Source organism: Leiobunum rupestre (assembly GCF_980474605.1).
Source record: "Leiobunum rupestre chromosome 11 unlocalized genomic scaffold, qqLeiRupe1.1.hap1 SUPER_11_unloc_2, whole genome shotgun sequence".
NCBI classification, from domain to species: Eukaryota; Metazoa; Arthropoda; class Arachnida; order Opiliones; family Sclerosomatidae; genus Leiobunum; species Leiobunum rupestre.
Genome location: NW_028324282.1, coordinates 1 through 20,000, shown reverse-complemented (window position 1 = coordinate 20,000; position 20,000 = coordinate 1). Strand labels below are relative to the sequence as shown.

The 20,000-nt window shown below is 34.5% G+C and overlaps 1 protein-coding gene and 1 pseudogene across 1 annotated transcript; one reads left to right on the top strand and one right to left on the bottom strand.

Annotated features, from left to right (window-relative positions):
* Positions 1-1,905: 1,905 nt before the first annotated feature.
* On the top strand, positions 1,906-2,545 carry LOC149920596 (small subunit ribosomal RNA; annotated as a pseudogene; the record flags this gene model as incomplete).
* A 6,341-nt stretch (positions 2,546-8,886) lies between these two features.
* On the bottom strand, positions 8,887-12,707 carry LOC149920595 (ABC transporter G family member 23-like). The gene is made up of 4 exons (XM_090164344.1): positions 12,699-12,707; positions 12,481-12,635; positions 9,935-10,136; positions 8,887-9,096 (listed from the first exon to the last, which is right to left on the bottom strand). The coding sequence occupies exons 1-4, from the start codon at positions 12,705-12,707 to the stop codon at positions 8,887-8,889; spliced, it is 576 nt and encodes a 191-aa protein (XP_090020470.1).
* Between the last annotated feature and the right edge of the window lie 7,293 nt (positions 12,708-20,000).

The following is a 20,000-nucleotide window of genomic DNA, read 5'->3' as shown; positions in this document are numbered from 1 at the left end:
AGTTTACCAATTTACATAATTTTATTAAATTTGAATTGTTTGGAAATTTCTTTTTTTATAGGGGGGACCCTTGAAATATGTGATTTTCCCATGTTAAATCACATAGAGCAATTTTGATTTGGTATTGTCAAAAACAGATAATCAAAATTTTACCATTGAAAATAACATGGGATTCTCACCGATTGCAAGGGTCCCCCCTTTGAAAAATATAATATAAATTCAATAATGTTTGAAAATGCTAAAATTACAAAATTGTTTATAAATAATTGCCAAAACAAATTGGTGAACTTTTGGTCAATTTTAACAAAATGGGTTGGTTACACTTCCTTGTCAGTGAAACGTTTATATATTCTACTCTATTTTAAAAAATAAAATTTCTTTTCACTCTATTAGTGAGCACACACTTCGCTTTCTTCCATGAACTTAAAATAAATTAACGTATAAAAAACGTGCATTTTTTTTAGAAATAATACGAATAATGTCAAATGAAATTTCGTTTTGAACAAAATTTAAGTGTTTATCTATCTAATAGAGTGGGGTATATGGCTTTGCATCGATTAGTGCTTTTTTGGACTTCTTGTATGTGAAGGTTGTTTGGGCTTAGGTATTTTGATTAGTTTAGTAGAAATTCAAGTGTACTAGCAAGAGCAAGTATGTATATTTATAGAAGAGTTTAACACTCCTAATGAACAAAATAAAGTTAATAATATTAATAAACGTGACCTAGAAAAATCTTTTATCTTCCCCGTAGTAAACGTGAGGTACAAATATTACATCTTTCCCATTCCCCGTAGTCAACGTGTGGTACAAATATTACATCTTTCCCATTCCCCGTAACCGACGAGACGTCGAAATATTACATGTTCCCTCATCCCCGTAGCCGACGAGACGTCGAAATATTACATGTTCCCTCATCCCCGTAGCCGACGAGACGTCGAAATATTACATCTTTCCCATTCCCCGTAGCCAACTGGCCGTCGAAATGTTACATGTTCCCTCGTCCCCGTAGCCGACGAGACGTTGAAATATTACATGTTCCCTCGTCCCCGTAGCCAACTGGCCGTCGAAATATTACATCTTTCCCATTCCCCGTAGCCAACTGGCCGTCGAAATATTACATCTTTCCCATTCCCCGTAGCCAACTGGCCGTCGAAATGTTACATCTTTCCCATTCCCCGTAGCCAACTGGCCGTCGAAATGTTACATCTTTCCCATTCCCCGTAGCCAACTGGCCGTCGAAATATTACATCTTTCCCATTCCCCGTAGCCAACTGGCCGTCGAAATGTTACATCTTTCCCATTCCCCGTAGCCAACTGGCCGTCGAAATGTTACATCTTTCCCATTCCCCGTAGCTAACCCGACGTTGAAATATTTTAATGTCCCGTTTAATTAATTCATCGAAATATTTCTATGTCGGGTTTTCCTCGTCGAAATATTTTTATTTCACGTGACTTAAATATTTTTTCGTAAATCATCGAAATCAAAAAATTGGTGGTCAATTTAGAGAAACGGCTCCATTTGTTTTCCAAATACTACTTGTAGTGTAGTCAAACTGGTAATCAGTCAGACTTGCTTGCGTAACAGCTAGCTCACATACGTCCTCCTAGGAGGTGCGTTGTAGTATGAGCACCGTTTCGCGAATAGATGGCGGCCTCGTTTCAGGCCATTTCCTCACACTATCGATACGACCGATTTCGGCGGCTGAAATATGCCGCCATGGTTGTGAACGAATCGAGAAAAATTATCGGTGACTACGGCACTCGCGTCAAGCGAAGCCTTTTCCCGAGTAAGTTCCGACGGTTTTCCAAAAGCCGTCGAACGACCGCTAATGTTTTTCTGAACACGCTGCGCTTTTAGCGCTCGTTTTAGAATTCTTTAGCGGTACTAACGACGTTTCACGTTGTTACCTGGTTGATCCTGCCAGTAGTCATATGCTTGTCTCAAAGACTAAGCCATGCATGTCTAAGTACATGCCGAAATAAGGTGAAACCGCGAATGGCTCATTAAATCAGTTATGGTTTCTTAGATCGTACTTTTTTACTTGGATAACTGTGGTAATTCTAGAGCTAATACATGCAGCAGAGCTCCGACCTTCGGGAACGAGCGCTTTTATTAGACCAAGACCAATCGGGCTTCGGCCCGTTTACCATGGCGACTCTGGATAACTTTGGGCAAATCGCACGATCTTGTATCGGCGATGTTTCTTTCAAGTGTCTGCCTTATCAACTTTCGATGGTAGGCTACGCGCCTACCATGGTCGTTACGGGTAACGGGGAATCAGGGTTCGATTCCGGAGAGGGAGCCTGAGAAACGGCTACCACATCCAAGGAAGGCAGCAGGCGCGCAAATTACCCACTCCCGGCACGGGGAGGTAGTGACGAAAAATAACAATACGGGACTCTTTTGAGGCCCCGTAATTGGAATGAGTACACTCTAAATCCTTTAACGAGGATCCATTGGAGGGCAAGTCTGGTGCCAGCAGCCGCGGTAATTCCAGCTCCAATATAATCTTAATTTTCCACACGTGTATAACTGTCATCAATTTAAAACTTTATAATATTAGCTGCGTTCAACAACCTTCTGATTAATTTCCGATTATTTATCAGAAACACAGTAACAGTTGTTGGACGATTTTTGCTTCTTCCGGTTCGGAAAGCTATCAAATTAACCTGTTCTACGAGTAGGTTTTTCTGATATGTATCATAAAGGTCACACGAACGTAGAAAATATCTGTTTGCCGCCATTTTGTTTGATTTAATTTAAACAGGTTTTGAGCGTTTTTGCGTTCAAAAATTATTTACGCCCCGATAGGCCTAACCAATCGGACCCAACGGTAAAGCAATCAGAAGTATCAGATTATTTTACGATTTTAGTTGTTGAACAGAGCCATGTTTGATATTTATGTTTCTGAAAATCAAAACAATATTGAAGCAAAAAATGGCGGCTCCAGCATAGAACCTCAACGACTTCAAGTGCATTGAAGTGATAAGATCAAATTTAGCAATTCAACGATTAATAAAATAAAATGTTCGTTTATTAAAAACAGACGATTCAATAAAACTATCTTCAGAGCCAAGTCGGGATCACCGAATCAATGAAACTATTTCGTTTGTTTGTTTACCAGATTTCTGGCTCGGGAAATAATCAAATGCAATCGATACTCGAATCATACCAAGTAAATTGTGTTCGACTTTAGAAATTTTTAAAAGTGCCAAAAACAACTCGATGGCGAAAAGAAATCTCCGTCAGGCCTAATACAAGATTTTCCCGTCGACGCAAAAAAATTACATTTAGGCCTATAGTGGGGTTTCCACTAGCCCGCGTCATAGTGCCTTTTATTAACGCTCGTCATAATGTTTGTACGCCCGAAAATTGAGTTATGCGCTGCTGCGGACGCTAGTGGAAACCAACGCACATCGTCGCAGAATTTTGGTCCTGTGAAAAACCAGCCTTACACAAGACCATCTAGAAATCCACTTGAGGTTATATGTATTAATAAATAATAACCATTTAAAAATAAAGCAAAGATAGCTAACTCTAATAATGTTTGTCAACGTATTTTGTATTCAATGTATAGTATTATTCAACGAAATATAACCACTAACTAGTTTTTTGCGCCGGTGTATATTATAACATATCATTTACGAGAAAAGTATACATATAATTAATTAAAATGAATCAGAAACCTTCGCAAGGCTGGAGGTGAAATTACCACCAAGTCGAGATATGTAGACCACATCACGGCTCCACAACTAACTTTAAAAAACACTTTTGGGATGTAAGAGTTTTAAAAAGTGTATGATAAATTTATAGAAATTAGTTTAATAAGCTTCATTTGTTCAGAAGCAGCGGCATCAAGGCACATGTCTCGTTGAAGTTTTGATCTATTTCTATTGAAGTCCGTTCCGTAGAAATACATAACGAAATCTTCCGAAACTACAATTTGTTACCTATAAAGAACTTTTCAAATCTCTCTTGATCGATCGAATCTTTCTTCCAAACAACAAATTAATTGGTCAATTGCTTCAAAATATTATGTTCTGTGAAATTTTTTCGGTTTTAAGGTTAAGTCTTCTTCCCCAGTGTTAAATGGTTTTGATAACTTCCTGCGGCATGAGCCCGCTTGATGCGTTTTGTTTTATAGAAGTTCATGTCGGTTATATTTCCCAAAAAGTATTTTAGAATAATATCGATCTTCGATTGTGTCTTTATAGTTAAAATTAAATTTTTGTAATTCTGCATTTAAATTTTGACATGTTTCAAAATTGTTCGGATGGTTTTAGAACAAAACATAAATTTAAACTTTTTAATTTGTTAAATAACTGGAAGCCTTAATACTAGCATTTCTACTTTGCTTTAGAAATGTTTTAAGGAATTGTACAAGAATTGAGTAGCCTTATACCCTGTTCTTTCAAAGACGCGACTCTAACGCACCATAAAAACTTGTTGAGGTTAACGGTAATAATTAGTGTAGGGAGCTGTTGGCTCGATCGCGTGGCATGCAGGGCTTGCCACCACCCTCCTACGCATTGTAACCGGGCCACCTGAATTAGAGGTCGGGGATGGTTAACTTTTATTCAATAGATAAAGCTCTCAAAATTATTCGAAAAATGTTTTGATCAAGTAATTAATTAATTTTTTGATAAATTTGCAAAATTAATCGGAAAAACGACGTTTTTTTCGATAAAAAGCTCAAATTTTCCGAATAATACATGTTTTTTAATCATTTTCCGAAATATTAACCGGTAATTTTCTTTGTTTACATTTTATCATGGATAATGATTAACCGTCCCCGACCTCTAACCTGAATTAAAGGCTTCAAAAGTCGCTTGATGACTTAGGCCTAAGGTGGTGCCTTGGGTATTAGCCTGGCTGATTATTATTAGCCTAGCTGACCATCTTGTTGGACTAAAGGAGCGCAATTTCCTTTTCGGATCGAGAATATTCTAAAACACCGAAATTCGTTTCGAAGATTCTTTCACAAAATTAATCAAATCTTTGGCAACACCAGGAAATTAAATAAATGTGTGTTTTTTCAAGAGTGTCTTTTAACACTAACTCTTGATTAAGATTAGGCACGTAAGAAAGGATGTATAAAGCTCCTGTTTAATGGCCACTGAAATTGTTTGCGCCATCATAGCACTGGCCACGACCGTTTGTAATGGAGATTCCACACTAATTAATACATACTTAAGTATCGAAAAAATTCAGAATGGCGTGTTGTACTCGTTAATGTTGAAATCGTGAACAAAACACAAACACAAAAAGCCAATTGATTTCTACTGATACTTTAATAAATAACTTAAATGGAGAATACTAACCTAAGGCTAAGGATTGTAATCTTCTGACGATTACGTCGTCTAAAAATCCCTGTTTTATCCAAAATAAGTGAAGTCCTGTTTTTATCTTAAAGGTATTTCAATACAGAGACGTGGTTTTGTGAACGTGTGCTAGAGTCGCAGTGAATGTATTTTTAAAAACGCATTTGAAAAACGAACTACCCTCGAAAAGCTCTGCCCTGTGACGTCAGATCAACAAAATATATTTCCGTTTTATTTGACCGAAATATCTTTGACCACTGACCTGAATGATTTTTTTGGATCGTAGATGCCTGAGAAACTCTAGACTGAGATCGTGCGGGTCTTCATCATTGACCACCGCCACCGGCAGATCGAAGACGTTTCTCCCGATGCATTGTCCCATCAACAATATGATCAAGAACGGAAGCAGAAATAAAAGCAATAACAAGAAAACATTCCTCCGCAGCACTTTGAGGTTTTTCGATATTAAGGACGGAATTACTGTTGTCACGATTAATTTCATATTTGTCGTTGAATTCATATTGGCACTGTGTACGTTAGGCTCCAACGTACTCTGCGAAACGTTTATTTCCTCATTGAGTGTTTTATCCTCACGGCCAACCTGCATTTAAAGAAACACTGTAAACTAAATTTTTTTGATATTTTCAGGAGTTAATCAAAGCTTTAGGAGTGTTTAACAGACGTTTCGTCATGCCAACGCGATATGCCAGTCGTATAAAATATTGTCAGATCAATTTATGCAATTTACAAGAAATACAATTATAATCTAAACATTGCATCAGTGACATTAAAGTTTTACCCACTAACCAACCGGATAGAAACGAAAATTAAAAATAAATAAAAATAATCATCTGGGTAATACCAAAAACACCCAAGCAATCTAGCGACTTTTGAAGCTTTATCCCAGGTGGCCAAGTTCAATTGAGTGGTGGCAATTCCGTTGCAGCTAGGAGCAACAAACACAAGGAGAACGCAGCTAGCCTTTAAACACGCTAACGAAGGGTTGTGTACGAATTTCATTGGACGAGAGTCACAAGCCTTTACGCTGAACGTTTTACGGAAAGGGGGAAGACAATTTCTGAATTTTCCCCTTCTGACGGCAGCAGGCGCTAAAGCGTCTAACCAATGAAAAATTTACACAAGAAAATCCACGACTTTTGACGGGTTGCGTTCTCTTTGTGTGGGGTGTTGTGTTTGTTGCTCCTAGGTTGCAGCTACGAGTCTTTTGATTCATCACCCCATTAAGTACCTTTTAAATTTGGCCACTGATGTATCTCGTTCCCATCGACGCCGTTAATAGGCCTTACCATAAAGTATTTCTACGTGCCTTAACTGTTTTTTCTACGTCACACCAATTTCGCTAAAACTAAACAATAAGTTAGCTGTACTTTTTGCATTTTACGGTAATATTTCCCCAAACATTATACACGGAGCTCGGGTTAGGCTTAGTGACATTGGAGTTCAAACTGATTTTAATTTATTTTCGATACTAATTAAATGAATTATTATTGCAATACTCATATCAACTCTGTGAAAGTATTGTTAATACATAAATATTTTTAGCTAGTATTTTATGATATACAACAATCTTTACCTGATACACTTCTGTGACTGTCAATGAAATAATAAGTCTTAGTTAACAAGGCTATAAACTGTTAAATATCATCGAAACCGTACTCAATTTTCGTTATTTAAAATATTTAAATTATCTCCTTTGGTGACTAGTGAAGTAAAGGAAATACTTTTATACTTTAAACATTGGATATAACGAATTTAACAGAACAGTATCACTTGGATTAATTTTAATCCACCGTGTTTTGTAAATACTTAAATTCGGTAGCAGACGACATACCAAGATCAAGAGTCGAGCGAGGGTAAAAATAAGGAGTTAGATATATAACGTTGATCTTAATCATCCTTGCAAAAACAGTTTTCCTTCCCCCTCTTACCCTAACGAACATTTTATGGAAAGGTCTGTTGTTGAATGCTTAGTTTTTTATGAACTACCGCTAATGTACAGTACATGTACATTCAAAATACGTTTTCGAAAAACAAGAGCACTAGAGGAAATACAGGGTATACTAACTTTCTAAAGCTTGTAAATTGTACAAGTTTTCTATATTTAATAATTATTATCGTCTGATATGTATACATAAATATCCCTGTTCAGCGTCATATTTACATTTTACATTAATAGGCGACACATGATTAGTTTTTGATTTCGCAAATTGGATGGAAATTCGCATCCATTGGAAATCACGTCGGGTTTCATTTCAATAGTATAGATGGATTGTTCATTTTATAGATATTTACGATTTATTGCTTGGATTTTTATTCTGATAACTCATCGGAAGAGATATTACGATAAAATCGTAATTGTTTTACCTTTTTGTGGGATTGAATTTCAAAACATTTAAATGCAATAAACATAATTATTAAAGATCGGCTTGTGAAATATAGAAAACACATTAAGAATCCGCTCTCGTTTATCTACACATTGAAATAAACCTCCTGTCTTTTCGTCAATTCCTTCGAGAGATAGTCTAGAGGTCAATATAGAAGTCAAGATCAAATTTCGTAGACTACATCTATCCTCAAATTAATTTTTTTTATCCTGAAAATAAAATTAGCCCTAGAAACCAGTTTTGAGAAAATTCCAAGGGCGGGCGGAAGAGGTGATACAATCTGTTGGAAAATTCACTTTTATTCGAATGTGGTTGAGGATACCATAAAAAAGCTCAACGGTTGCATTAGAAGCTGCTTCTTATGACCAGATTCTCTTGATTTCATAGACCAGTACTAGGAAGACTTTAAATTGAGTAAAAGGCTTCGAAAGAGTTATATATTATATACTGAAATAGTGCAAAAGAAACGTATTTTAGGATATTTAAATTATCTACAGAATTAGAAAAGTCTTCCATAAGATCAATTGTAGAAAGTTAGGTTTTTAAATTACGTCTATTACCAATAAAAATTATTTCGTTTCATTTTTTATTTTATTTTATTTTATGTGTAAAACTCTACATGACCTGAAATCAAAAATGTTACCTAACGTGTGTTTGCCAAGAATTTATATATTGATACTTGCAGAGAATGACGGTGTTGAAATGATTAGAGTCAAATTGCCCTTCCCTATGAGTAGGGGGAGGAAGATCGGCACTAGCGTGCGTTTCAATCGCGTAAGTGTTAGAGAACCAATGAGGCACCGGGCTAATTGGTTTCATTTCGAAAAGGATCTTATCTTTTGAGGTAATCGGAGATTTGGAGAAAAGCTAAAAATCGTGTCAAAAAATTATTTCTGCCAAAGAATAAATAAATACACTATTGGTTTTGCGATAATAGTCATTTAAATTCCATGATAAACGTTAAAACCAGTTTCCAAGCACAGTTTCTTACTTTTACTCTTTCGAATTCTTAAATCAATATTTTTGAAAATGGACGGCTAAACGTTACGTTGATTTTTCTTTCAGACATCGCGTCGTTGTGTTTTTCAAATTATTTAAATTTTCTTTAAATTTACCGCATGTGGCATCCGAAATTAAAAATACTATTCTTATAGCAACATCATTTATAAACGGCCCTTCGTGTAATCATTACCAAAAACGAGTGCGTTTCTAGATCATCCTTCTCACATATATTTTTCTCATGTTTTTCAGATTCTCCTCGTACGCAAATACGATAAAAACATTGTTCCAATGTGGTCTCCTTGAATCGTGTTAAAATTTCGGAAGGGGTAGCTTCCAACAACATTTGACCTTCTCGCATCAGACCAGCCTACGATAAGAAAAAAAAATAAAATTATCGAAATTCTAACGAAAATGTTAAGGATCGGATAAATGCTTTCAAAAGTGGAAAGCGGGATTGGTTTTAACAAAAATGAACAAAAACCATTTATTTCAAGACAAATTATACTTTTCTGATCAAAGAACTGATATTTGTGTTTTATTTTCTAGGAAGTACTTGGTATGTTTCATATAAAAATAGCGCTTATTAAAGAAAAAAGATTAAGATATGAAAAAGGTCTAAACGAACGGATTTAAACCCCGTATTAACAAATAGATGAATGCGTTTTAACAAATATTTTAAGAAAAAATCGAGGTGTCCGACATTTGTATAAATCCTGTTCACTCTTGAGGGAAATTTACAAATCTAAATACCAGGCTTTACAACCAGATTTCAACACGAAAATCGCGCTCTGAAGTCTCAAAAACAGTTTCGTATTTCTAAAATCACCAAAAATTTTAAATGTCGGACAACTCGTGAAAAATACCCTTTTAGTCGAGATAGAGAGCAGTCTGATCAACTGTGCATATTAGATGTCGCTATAAACTTTGTTTATAAATATAAATATAAAAAATTAATTTTTAGTCGAAGAGATATTTCTATGCTATCTTCCATCAACCTACATCTTAAGGTGGTGTCCCAAAATTATTGTTTTTTTTTTTAATATTGGTAATTCTTAAGATCAAACGTGGATACGATATTTTTTTTAATTTCCTTTTATAACTACAAATGCCTACATGTCTTTTCGCTGATACTAGTCTTAATTTGTTTCTGTTAAAGGTGCCTGGTTACGTTTATTTATCCTAAAACTAATAATAAATGTAATCACCATGTGCGCATCTTTGGCTTCGTCGATATAGTGAGTAGTTAACAGAAAAGTAGTTTCTTTCGTTTTCGCCATGTCCTGCATGATGTCCCAGATTGTCTTTCTGAGAATTGGGTCCAAGCCCACCGTAGGTTCATCCAAAATCAAAAGAGGGGCGTCGTGTAGAAATGCGCATATTAGCGAGACCCTCTGCTTTTGACCTCCGCTGGAATTGACCAAGAGTTCTAAATTAAATAACACTTTGTTTCGGTGTAAATGAGATAAGGAAAAACACGTTATAATTCATTGAAATATATCCTTTGTGACGAGGATGACTGTAGCCATAGCTTCACGTAGATTAAAATAAAAAAGCTCTTTAATTTATCTACTGAATGTCGTAATTATAATTTTACTGCATAGAGTACACTTGACTCTAGTGTTCAAAATAATTTGGACAATTTTAAATTAAGTATAATTATATCGTGTATATTTATATCTCAAGGTGGATTCACTAGCTAATCAACTAAAAAAAATCTTATTTATTTTAAGCACTAGATAAATGTTTGTTTTATACGGGATATAAATATTTTGGTATATACAGGGTGTTACGGATAAGAGTACCGAAACTTTCTATATGCATTCTATGGGTCTCTATGAGTAAAAAATGTCTAATAAACATGGGTCCTAAAGTGCTTAGTTTCAGAGATATGGGCTCCCAAAAAACTACACCAAAAACCGGACACAGCCTTAAATCTGGCAAACAATATTCTTCCTTGAACCAAATTGTTTTCAATAAACTATCAATTGTTTTTTATCCGTGAGGCGAGAAACTTTAATTTAAGTTTGAAGAAACCACCTATGGACTGTGAGAAGGATGATAAAATACGTGAAAAGGTAGATTTGTCCATAATTAAAAGGGATAATACAGCTAAATCCTAAACAAATTTGAAGAAATTAAAAAACTTACTAATAACTCGGATCAAATAGATCTTCGAGCAAAAAACGCGAAACTCGGAGCAAATAGATCTTCGAGTAATAAAAATAGCCAGAAATTCCAACGGTCTTCAAACTCATTTTACTTCTAAAAGGACATTAATGAACTTTTGCCACTTGTTATTAAAGTTTCTCGCCTCACGGATAAAAAACAATTGATAGTTTAATGAAAACAATTTGGTTCAAGGAAGAATATTGTTTGCCAGATTTAAGGCTGTGTCCGGTTTTTTGGGGTAGTTTTTTGGGAGCCCATATCTCTGAAACGAAGCACCCATAGAATGCACGTAGAAAGTTTCGGTACTCTTATCCGTAACACCCTGTATGTTAAATTATTCTCGATTTACTTAACCGAGAAAGCCATTGTTACAGTGATTTTTTAAGGAAGTGAGTAACTGAAAGTTTGCACCCTGTATGATAAACGCGGTGAAACATAACCCCACACTGCCTTAAAAATACCAAGATTTAAAAAAAGTAACGGGTCCATTTAGAAAATCCAAATAACAATTTTTGGAATATATGGTATGTAGTATCTCAAGTGGGTAATTGTGAGAAACTACTTAATCTAGTTCACTCTATTCAACGAATTATATGAGGTTAGATTATCGACTAATGCCTTCTTTAAAAAGTTACCTTTTTTAAAGGGTCTTATTTCAGAGCAGCTTACTAATTTTTGCAAAACTTTCAGATTTAACCATAATTTTTCGGGAACTGACTTTGTTAAAATTTTATTAATATGGTTGTATGAATTCTCAAACTGACCCGAATACAAATTTTGTTGAACGTATTTAGCGTCGGTTACCCCTAGCGTTTGATGAACCTTGGCTATAGGTATGTGAAATAAGTTGATGCACCATTAATATAGAAATCTACACAACACGAACCAATCTTGGCACGATCAGATTATTTTGGACAGAAGAATAAAATACCCCTGAAAAGGTTCTACTCCCAAGATAAAATGAAAAGATGGGGATCGCTAAATAACGGACTTTTTAAATAGAGAATCACTCTGAGTAATGATTTAAGAAAATCCAAATTAGATGGCTTAAAATACTTTAAGCTTAATAACTTGAAACATGTTTAAAAGATCTCAACGGCGATTAAATTCAAGATGCGTCAGGTCAATAGACGAAGTTATATGTAAGTACTGCCTTTCGTTATAATTGTAAACAAGCAGAAATTCTTTACTCAGATTCTAATTTAGGAAAAGCTTGGCTTTGCAAAGGAAATCCGAGCTATAGACTGGGTTTGAGTTTGTTTTACCGTTGCGCAGCCTAGCTCATCTAACCAAATAAGCCAATCACACCCTTGAAAAATACTAGGCATTTAAATCTACCATTAATTGTTATCATTGCGGATGAGATATTTCAAATACCCCACCATATCTAGATTTGTTTCTAAACCATTAATTAGCAGACTAAGGTCTCGAGATATTAATTATTTAATAGTTCAGTTTGGAGACAATGAAACATTTGCACCCCCTACCGATTTGTTCTTTTGTTCTTTCCAAGTGGTCCTTTTCACGCGCGTCACAGACGTCATAATATGAGATACAAAACCATAGTTTACGCAAAACTTACCTAAGATTACCAACTAGTCTATGACTCGGTGGCAATTCAAGTTTTTGGCTCCATCTTTCAATACTTTTCTTTAGCTCTGCACATCTCACACCATTAATTCGACCAAACAGCCATAGCGTTTCTTGAATGGTCAAATCAGGAAACAAGGAAAAATCCTTAAAAATGTGATCATTTTGTGAAACAAATTACATTTCTTAATAATGTAAAGGCGTACTCACTTGAGGCATATATCCTATACCATTACCCGGGATATTGAGCCCGCATGATTTGATTGGAAGTTTGATACATCCTACGTTCGGAGTAAGAATTCCAGTGATACACTTTAATACAGTCGTTTTCCCGCAGCTACTAGGTCCCAACAAAGCGTAACTGCGTCCAAGAAGTTCGATTAAGAAAGAGCAAATACACATTGAAAAATCTATATTTTATCTTTTTTTGTTATTAGAAGTTTATAAAATTAATATCCTGTCTTTTGAGATGTATATAATAAAGGGACTCCAAACGGTGTAAATTTTCTATTGTTTCCCGCCTTTATCGGTATATTATCTGCGCAAAATAATCTAATTCCATCTAGACTGGAAACGTCTTTGTAATAATCAGTTGTGTAGCGAAGCAAGGTTGATTGTCTAATTTACTGCATTTTAAAAAATTCTACTTCTAAATCTCCAGCTTGGATTAATGAAACACAGGGATATCCCACAGAAGCAAAAATGCGGAAACGATTGCTATGAAACCTCTATTGGTGAAATCGGCAACAAAATCGGAAATTACTAAAGCGCATGCGCGAAAAGTGGATCAAGGGAAGAGAGAAAGGTAAACGTAGGCTTGGCGATTTTCCATCATAGCAATTAAAACTAAATTTTTTTAGCGAGCACACATTTGAGTTGCAACAATATAAGGAACCGAGTCAATGGTAAGAACTTAGTTACTGAAATTTGTAGTCTGAGATACTATTAATTTAGATTTTACCAAATTATTTAGGTGAAAAGAAAGGGGTGTCACTAAGCCTTGGCTCAAAATGTGAAGATTAGAACGTTTGACACACATTTCGTGCAGGCGCAATGGGGACTTACGTTTAGTCGCCGATTTCCTCTGAAAGAGGATTTATAACAATCTTTTCTGCTACATAAGGGAGTTTTAAGCTGAAAATTAAGTAGAAATAAACGACACGTAAACATACATTTTAGGTAAAATTAAGTTCAAGTCATCCGAATTTGAACAGGGCATTTATTAACGAGACCATCTTGCGCAGTACACAACAACATAATTCGATGATGGCACTCTTCTGACCAGATTTTAACATTTTATTAAACGACGAGCTGCGTATAACTAAAAACACTTATGTGCATCGTAAAATGGCAAGTCAAGTTTCGGCGTTACTGACCAAAGTTGCACAGATTTACAAGCTGCTTACCAAAACTACGCACAAATTTTGCTTTTCAGACGGTACTTCCATAAATTAAACAATTTTAATTTCATAAATGTTTCTTTTAAAAATAAATTCATAAATATTTCTTTTAAAAATAATTTCAGAAATATGTTTCTTTTAGAAATAATTTCAAAAATATTTTTCTTTTAAAAATAATTTCATAAATATGTTTCTTTTAGAAATAATTTCATAAATATTTTTCTTTTAAAAATAATTTTATAACGTTCTATACCATTTGTGATCACCAATTGGTCACATTTTTTCACTGTTACTGCCATTCGGTTCAATATTGTGAAACACTAACTTAACGGCAGCCAGTTCAATATAAGGTGAACCAAGAATATCAAACTTTATTATAGAAAAAGAACATCGATAGAAAACTACAAACGTGCTCTTAATTAGTTTTTTCAAAAGTGACATTTTTACCAAAAGTGTGTCAATCGGACCTATTTCTTACTGAATGTTACGAGCGAAATACAAGTTGGGAGGGGAGAAGGGAAAGTATGCCTTGGGGAGGGAAGGGAGTTAAAACCTACAAATAACGCCTCCTAGTGAGGAACGGAGGAACTACGTAGGACTGGTCAAAGTTAGTGCACTTTTTGATTTTTCGTCGTTCTGTGGAGATGCTATCGCCATCTACCTACGATATAATACCATAGACTAAAAAAAGATCCAGAAAGGCGTCAATAAATAGTCTTTTATGTGGTCGATCTCGAGTCGAGCATTCATTAAACCTTTAGCATACGAAAGTACAGGGATTGCCACACTTTTGGTAACTATGTCACTTTTGGTTTGTGTTATAACTACATTATTGATATCTGTGGGTTCAGAGAAAGCTAAAATGTCTACAAAGCTAATTTGAAATCCAACTATGGGAATATTTCGATGCGATCCTGTCTTTGGATGCAATTTTGTAATGAATTTCTTTCATTACAGTTTGGTCGAGTTTGTCAAAATTCGGCTGATTTTCTTCTCAATAGCAGTATGATTTTCCCATAGAAACTACAAGAGGAATAGAAAGAGTCGATTAAAAGTGTTACGGGCAAAAGGTTCTCCGTTCATTTCCGCTTGAATCTAATTGGCCGTCATTTCCAAAGTCTTTTTTAATTGGACCAGAGATAACCGTAAATGAAGGGAGAACCTTTTGCCCGTGTCATCTTAGTAAAGCACGTACAAAGGCAAGGCCTTCTATTCCTGTGGTAGTTTCTATGATTTTCCTAAGAAAAATGTGCGGTTGCGGTTCATACTTGGCTAATTTTCGGTTCAATAATTCGATGGCCTATTTAATGCTTCAAGCTAATTGGTTAAAATTTTGAAATTTAGTATATTTATGTTCAAATTTGGTAGGTGCTGTATTAGCATCATCGCTTGGCTCACGATTTTGCTCAAAATGTTTAATTGTTTTAAGATAATAAAATAAATCTAAAGCCACGTAAAAGAGTACGCATTTTTGGTACATTTTGTTAAGATAAAATTAAGTTTTACTAAACCACAAAGTGGTCTAACATATTGAAAATTCTTTAAAAATAAGAAATAAGAGACAGTTAGCCAGCTTATTATGAGGGCTTAATAAACATGGAGACCTTTATCTGAAAAATATTAAAATTTGGACCATTTTAAGGGCGCGCCCATGATACACTGACAATGTGACCAAATCTTCCTAACCTGGCCCGGACCTTGACTTAAAATAAATTCAAATAAAATGTGTGCTATTTATCTAATAAAACCGCCAAATTATTCTCTAAATTAACTTTAGATAAATAGCACTATTTTAGAGATATTCAATCAACTTACATTTGTCCTTTTAACACAGTAATATTTAGTCCTTTCAGAACGAAATTTTTCTTTGAAAGGCGATGGTAAGAATACGATACGTTGGCTATCTCAATTGCTGTTCCAGATGATTGTGTATAATTACCCTGTAATTTAGAATTGAACTTAGTATTATCTAAATACAATGAAAGCAGTTGCATCGTTAAATAAATCTTTTTTCACATGACGTGACTTAACTGATATTCAAAGTTAAGTACTTCAATAACTAGTTAGAAGAAACCACCTATGGACTGTGAGAAGGATGATAAAATACGCGAAAAAGTAGATTAGTCCATAATTAAAAGGGATAATATAGCTAAATCCTAAACAAATTTGAAGAAATTAAAAAACTTACTAATAACTCGTACCAATAGGTCTTCGAGCAAACAAAAAACGCGAAACTCGGATCAAATAGATCTTCAAGTAATAAACTAAATTAAAAATAAATAAAATAGCCAGAAATTCCAACGGTAGACCGGTTTCGTTCTATTTGGAACTCATCAGTACCGTGCGGGAAATCTGGCTGGCGACTGTCAAATCTAAAAGAGAAACTAAGCCTAAACATTAAAAATTTCAAAACACGTTGCATATAGCAACGGAAAGCCGAAGGGGGGGGGGGGTATGGTGGAGAATAGTATATACGATAAGTTAAGTTAGAAGAAACCACCTATGGACTGTGAGAAGGATGATAAAATACGCGAAAAAGTATATTAGTCCATAATTAAAAGGGATAATATAGCTAAATCGTAAACAAAATTGAAGAAATTTAAAAACTTAGGATTTAGCTATATTATCCCTTTTAATTATGGACTAATCTACTTTTTCGCGTATTTTATCATACTTCAATAACTGCCGGTTAACTTGGGTATATAGGTTTTTATGTTATTGACGGGGTTCAAGCTGTCTAACTATAAATTTTTATGCGATATATTTATATTCAATGGCCTATACCGAAGGAGTTCCCGAGTTCTGATTGTACTTCGTTTTTACCTCCATTGAAATTTTACAAAGACTCACCCACTCAAAGAATGTCTGGCCACGCGACTGTTTATTTTAAGTTCCTATGCACACTTTAGTTCACTAATTTATGTAAAGGTATTTTCCCACAAAAATACAACAGTTATCATAGGAAAAATCAATAGTATGCAAAATCATTTATTGTATTATAATTTTAAAGGATATCTTTTATGAACTAATGACTACTTTTGACACACTTATGTATTAGGTACTAATTCGGCACGGTTGCAATTTATTTCTTAAATCCCTTAGTTGAAGAATTTAAATAACCACATCTTTTTTGTCAGTAGTGTACCCTAGTAAATTACTCTATAAAGAATTCAAAATTATGTCGATCCCTCAACTATTTGTATACAATGTTTTAGTGGATGGTTACTGTAAACGATTTAATAAGCCTAATGTAAATTATAGTAGATTAACGCGTTTTATAAATCAGGGTAATTTGACTCTCCCTAGAATGTATACATCCTTTGGACAAAGACACGCGTCTTATGTTGGTATTAAGTATTATAACAAGCTCATAGATATGTAAAAATTAATAGTTACTATCAGTTTAAAAGTAAAACAAAAAAATGGGTTTTTAAAACTAACATAGATGAACTTATGACCTACTAAATACATAACCTTGTTCGTATGTGAAAATCTAACTGTATAATTTATTAGGTGTACCGTCGCCTGCGCACAAGCTTTGCTTATGCAGGTGATGTGGCTCCAAAATAATTTATAACCAAATGTAAACTGTTGATTTGGGAGTACAAATAAATAAATAAATAAAAATAAAATAAAATAATAGTAAGAACTAGCTAGGCTAATACCCAAGGCACCACCCTAGGCCCTATAGTCAGCTAGCGACTTCTTATTGCCTTTAATAGTGTTGACCGGTTAAATTGCGTAGGTAGATGGCGGAAAGAACATCATAACCGTTTAACTATATTCCCATAGAAGGGGTATTACAATCACCGTGTCTGTCGGTGGGTGTGTGTCTGTCTGTCTGGGCTGCGAACGCGTTCGCATTTTCGGAGCAATGTGGAACCGCTGCGTACGCAGTTTCTTAGAATTAGGGAAAAGGTTTTTCCAAAGCAACCCTCTTTTTATCATTGGGTGTATTATAATTTTCTTTTGCGAATTGTGATTTTGCGTGAAGAATCTTCAACGTTTGGGACGGAACCGAGTGCTGAGGGTTACGGTAAACGTCTTAACGTCTAAATGGCATGGTTTCCACCAAATGTTCACGGCATACGTCATGGCATCATTTTTTTGCGATCGCATCGGGTAGGTTTCGAACCTTAGCCCTCCTGCATGACAGACGAGTGTTCTACCACAGAACCACCGATACACGTTACGGTTTATTGAAAATTATAAGCTCAGATTAAGCGGAAGAGTATATTAATAGTTTTTAAAGTCTAAATTTTTTAAGTATGAAATTTTAAAGGTCAAATCTTGTTTTAGCGCAGTCAGCAGAAATAAGAGGGTTAAAGGGTAGAACCCGTGGACGTTCACTTACTTAGTTTTTTTTGTCTATCGGTACTTTTGAACCTTTAAGGGTCATTTATGAATACAATTTCAAGTGGTATACAACGCGCTTTTTTCGTTTTGCTTACTTTACTCGTAACTTCGTAATTTATTTTACGTGTTTTCTTATCGGCTTTAAATGTGTTATACATTTTCATTAATTTGGTTACGTTGGTCTTATATTTTGAGATATGCGCTGTTGTTTAGCCTTCACTATTCAGTTAAGGTTTTTTTTTGTGCTTTATAATCTGGGAATTGTTAACGGTAAGGTGTTTTTGGTTGTTTATATTACAATTTTTATTACCGTGGGTATATGGATTGACATTTTCTGAATTTCTAAGTAATTGAATTACCTTGTTGTTTGATTGGGTTATTATTATATATTTTTATTGCATATTTCTGTTAATACAATGTTTATTACTGTGGGTATTTTGATTGACTTTTTCTTGATTCGTAAGTATTTTAATTAACTTGTTACTTAGTTGGGTTATTATTATATATTTTTATATTGGTTATTTTTCTTGTTTGTTGATAATGTGGCGGATAATTCATGTCTACGATTTTTTATTTGCATTTATTATTATCGGCTTCGTTGGGTTGTCGTCATGAGCCCACGCAGTTTTTATTAGTGTTTTCACTTATAGTTTTGGTTTTCACTTTAACTTTTGTTTTTCTATATAAATTTGATTGTTTTAGACCCATAATACAATGGGTTGGTTTTTCTCTGTGAAATAGTTTCTTGCACGTATATTTTACGTTCCGTGAGCGATCTAATAATTTTAAATTTTGTATTTTCAATTTCTCATTTTGTTGATATTGGAAATTTGTTTAATACAATAACATTTGTAATATTATAATTAAAATAAAAAATAATCTACTGGTTGGGATAGCACCGGGATACCATTTTTTGGAGGACGCTTTTGATGGCGAAATATCATTGAGTACCGTGTCCAGTACTTAATACACCCAAGGGCAAATTCTTCCGAGGAGAGGTATATTTTGGCAAGCTTGCCAACTTGTTATTATATTATGTGCGAAAGAAAATTTTAGCTAGTTTGAAACCATTAAAATTCCAGCTGTTACACAAAATTCGTTTCGTATCCGAGATATTAAATCAAAACGTAAATATTTTACAAAAGTCTTTTTATTGTGTTTATTATTTACGAATAAGAAAAGCGACATCGGACTTTTTAGTTTTTATAGAAGCTTTTTAGTGACTTATAAACTGAGGTAAGGCAAACAGATTTTATATGATTATAAAAAATAAATGGGATGAACAGGTTTCCTGTATAAATCCAGAATATGAAAATCAAATAAAAATATTCCTTAACAGATAAAAATAGGAAGCACTAGTCGATACACATCCATTATAATAATTTCGTATATATAAAAACGTAGTTGAAGGTTCCAATAGACTCACGTGTTATAATTCAATAAAAAATTTATTTTTATCTTAGGGATATGCTGAGACGAACTGTCGGCGCAGTTGTCTAGTTTCACCAGTCAATCCCGTCTAATATGTACGTTTTAGGGATCCAATGAAAAACCAATTACTTTAAATTTTAAAGAGAGAAGCATAATAAGGAACCGTGATTTGAAGTGGGAGCAACATTTTAATTCGTCTGAAAATTGCTATTATCCCTGTGTATAAATAAATGTTTAAATTTTAGTCTCAAAGGTTTCAGAACACGAATGGAAATTGAATATTGAAACCTAGTTACGACACCGTTCCTCGGTTGATTTGTTCACA

Coding starts and splice junctions, on each gene's coding strand:
- LOC149920595 (XM_090164344.1), bottom strand. Junction 10,137..12,480: donor AGACTAGTTGGTAATCTTAG/GTAAGTTTTGCG, acceptor GGTCAATTCCAG/CGGAGGTCAAAAGCAGAGGG. Junction 9,097..9,934: donor AAGCCAAAGATGCGCACATG/GTGATTACATTT, acceptor TTCTTATCGTAG/GCTGGTCTGATGCGAGAAGG.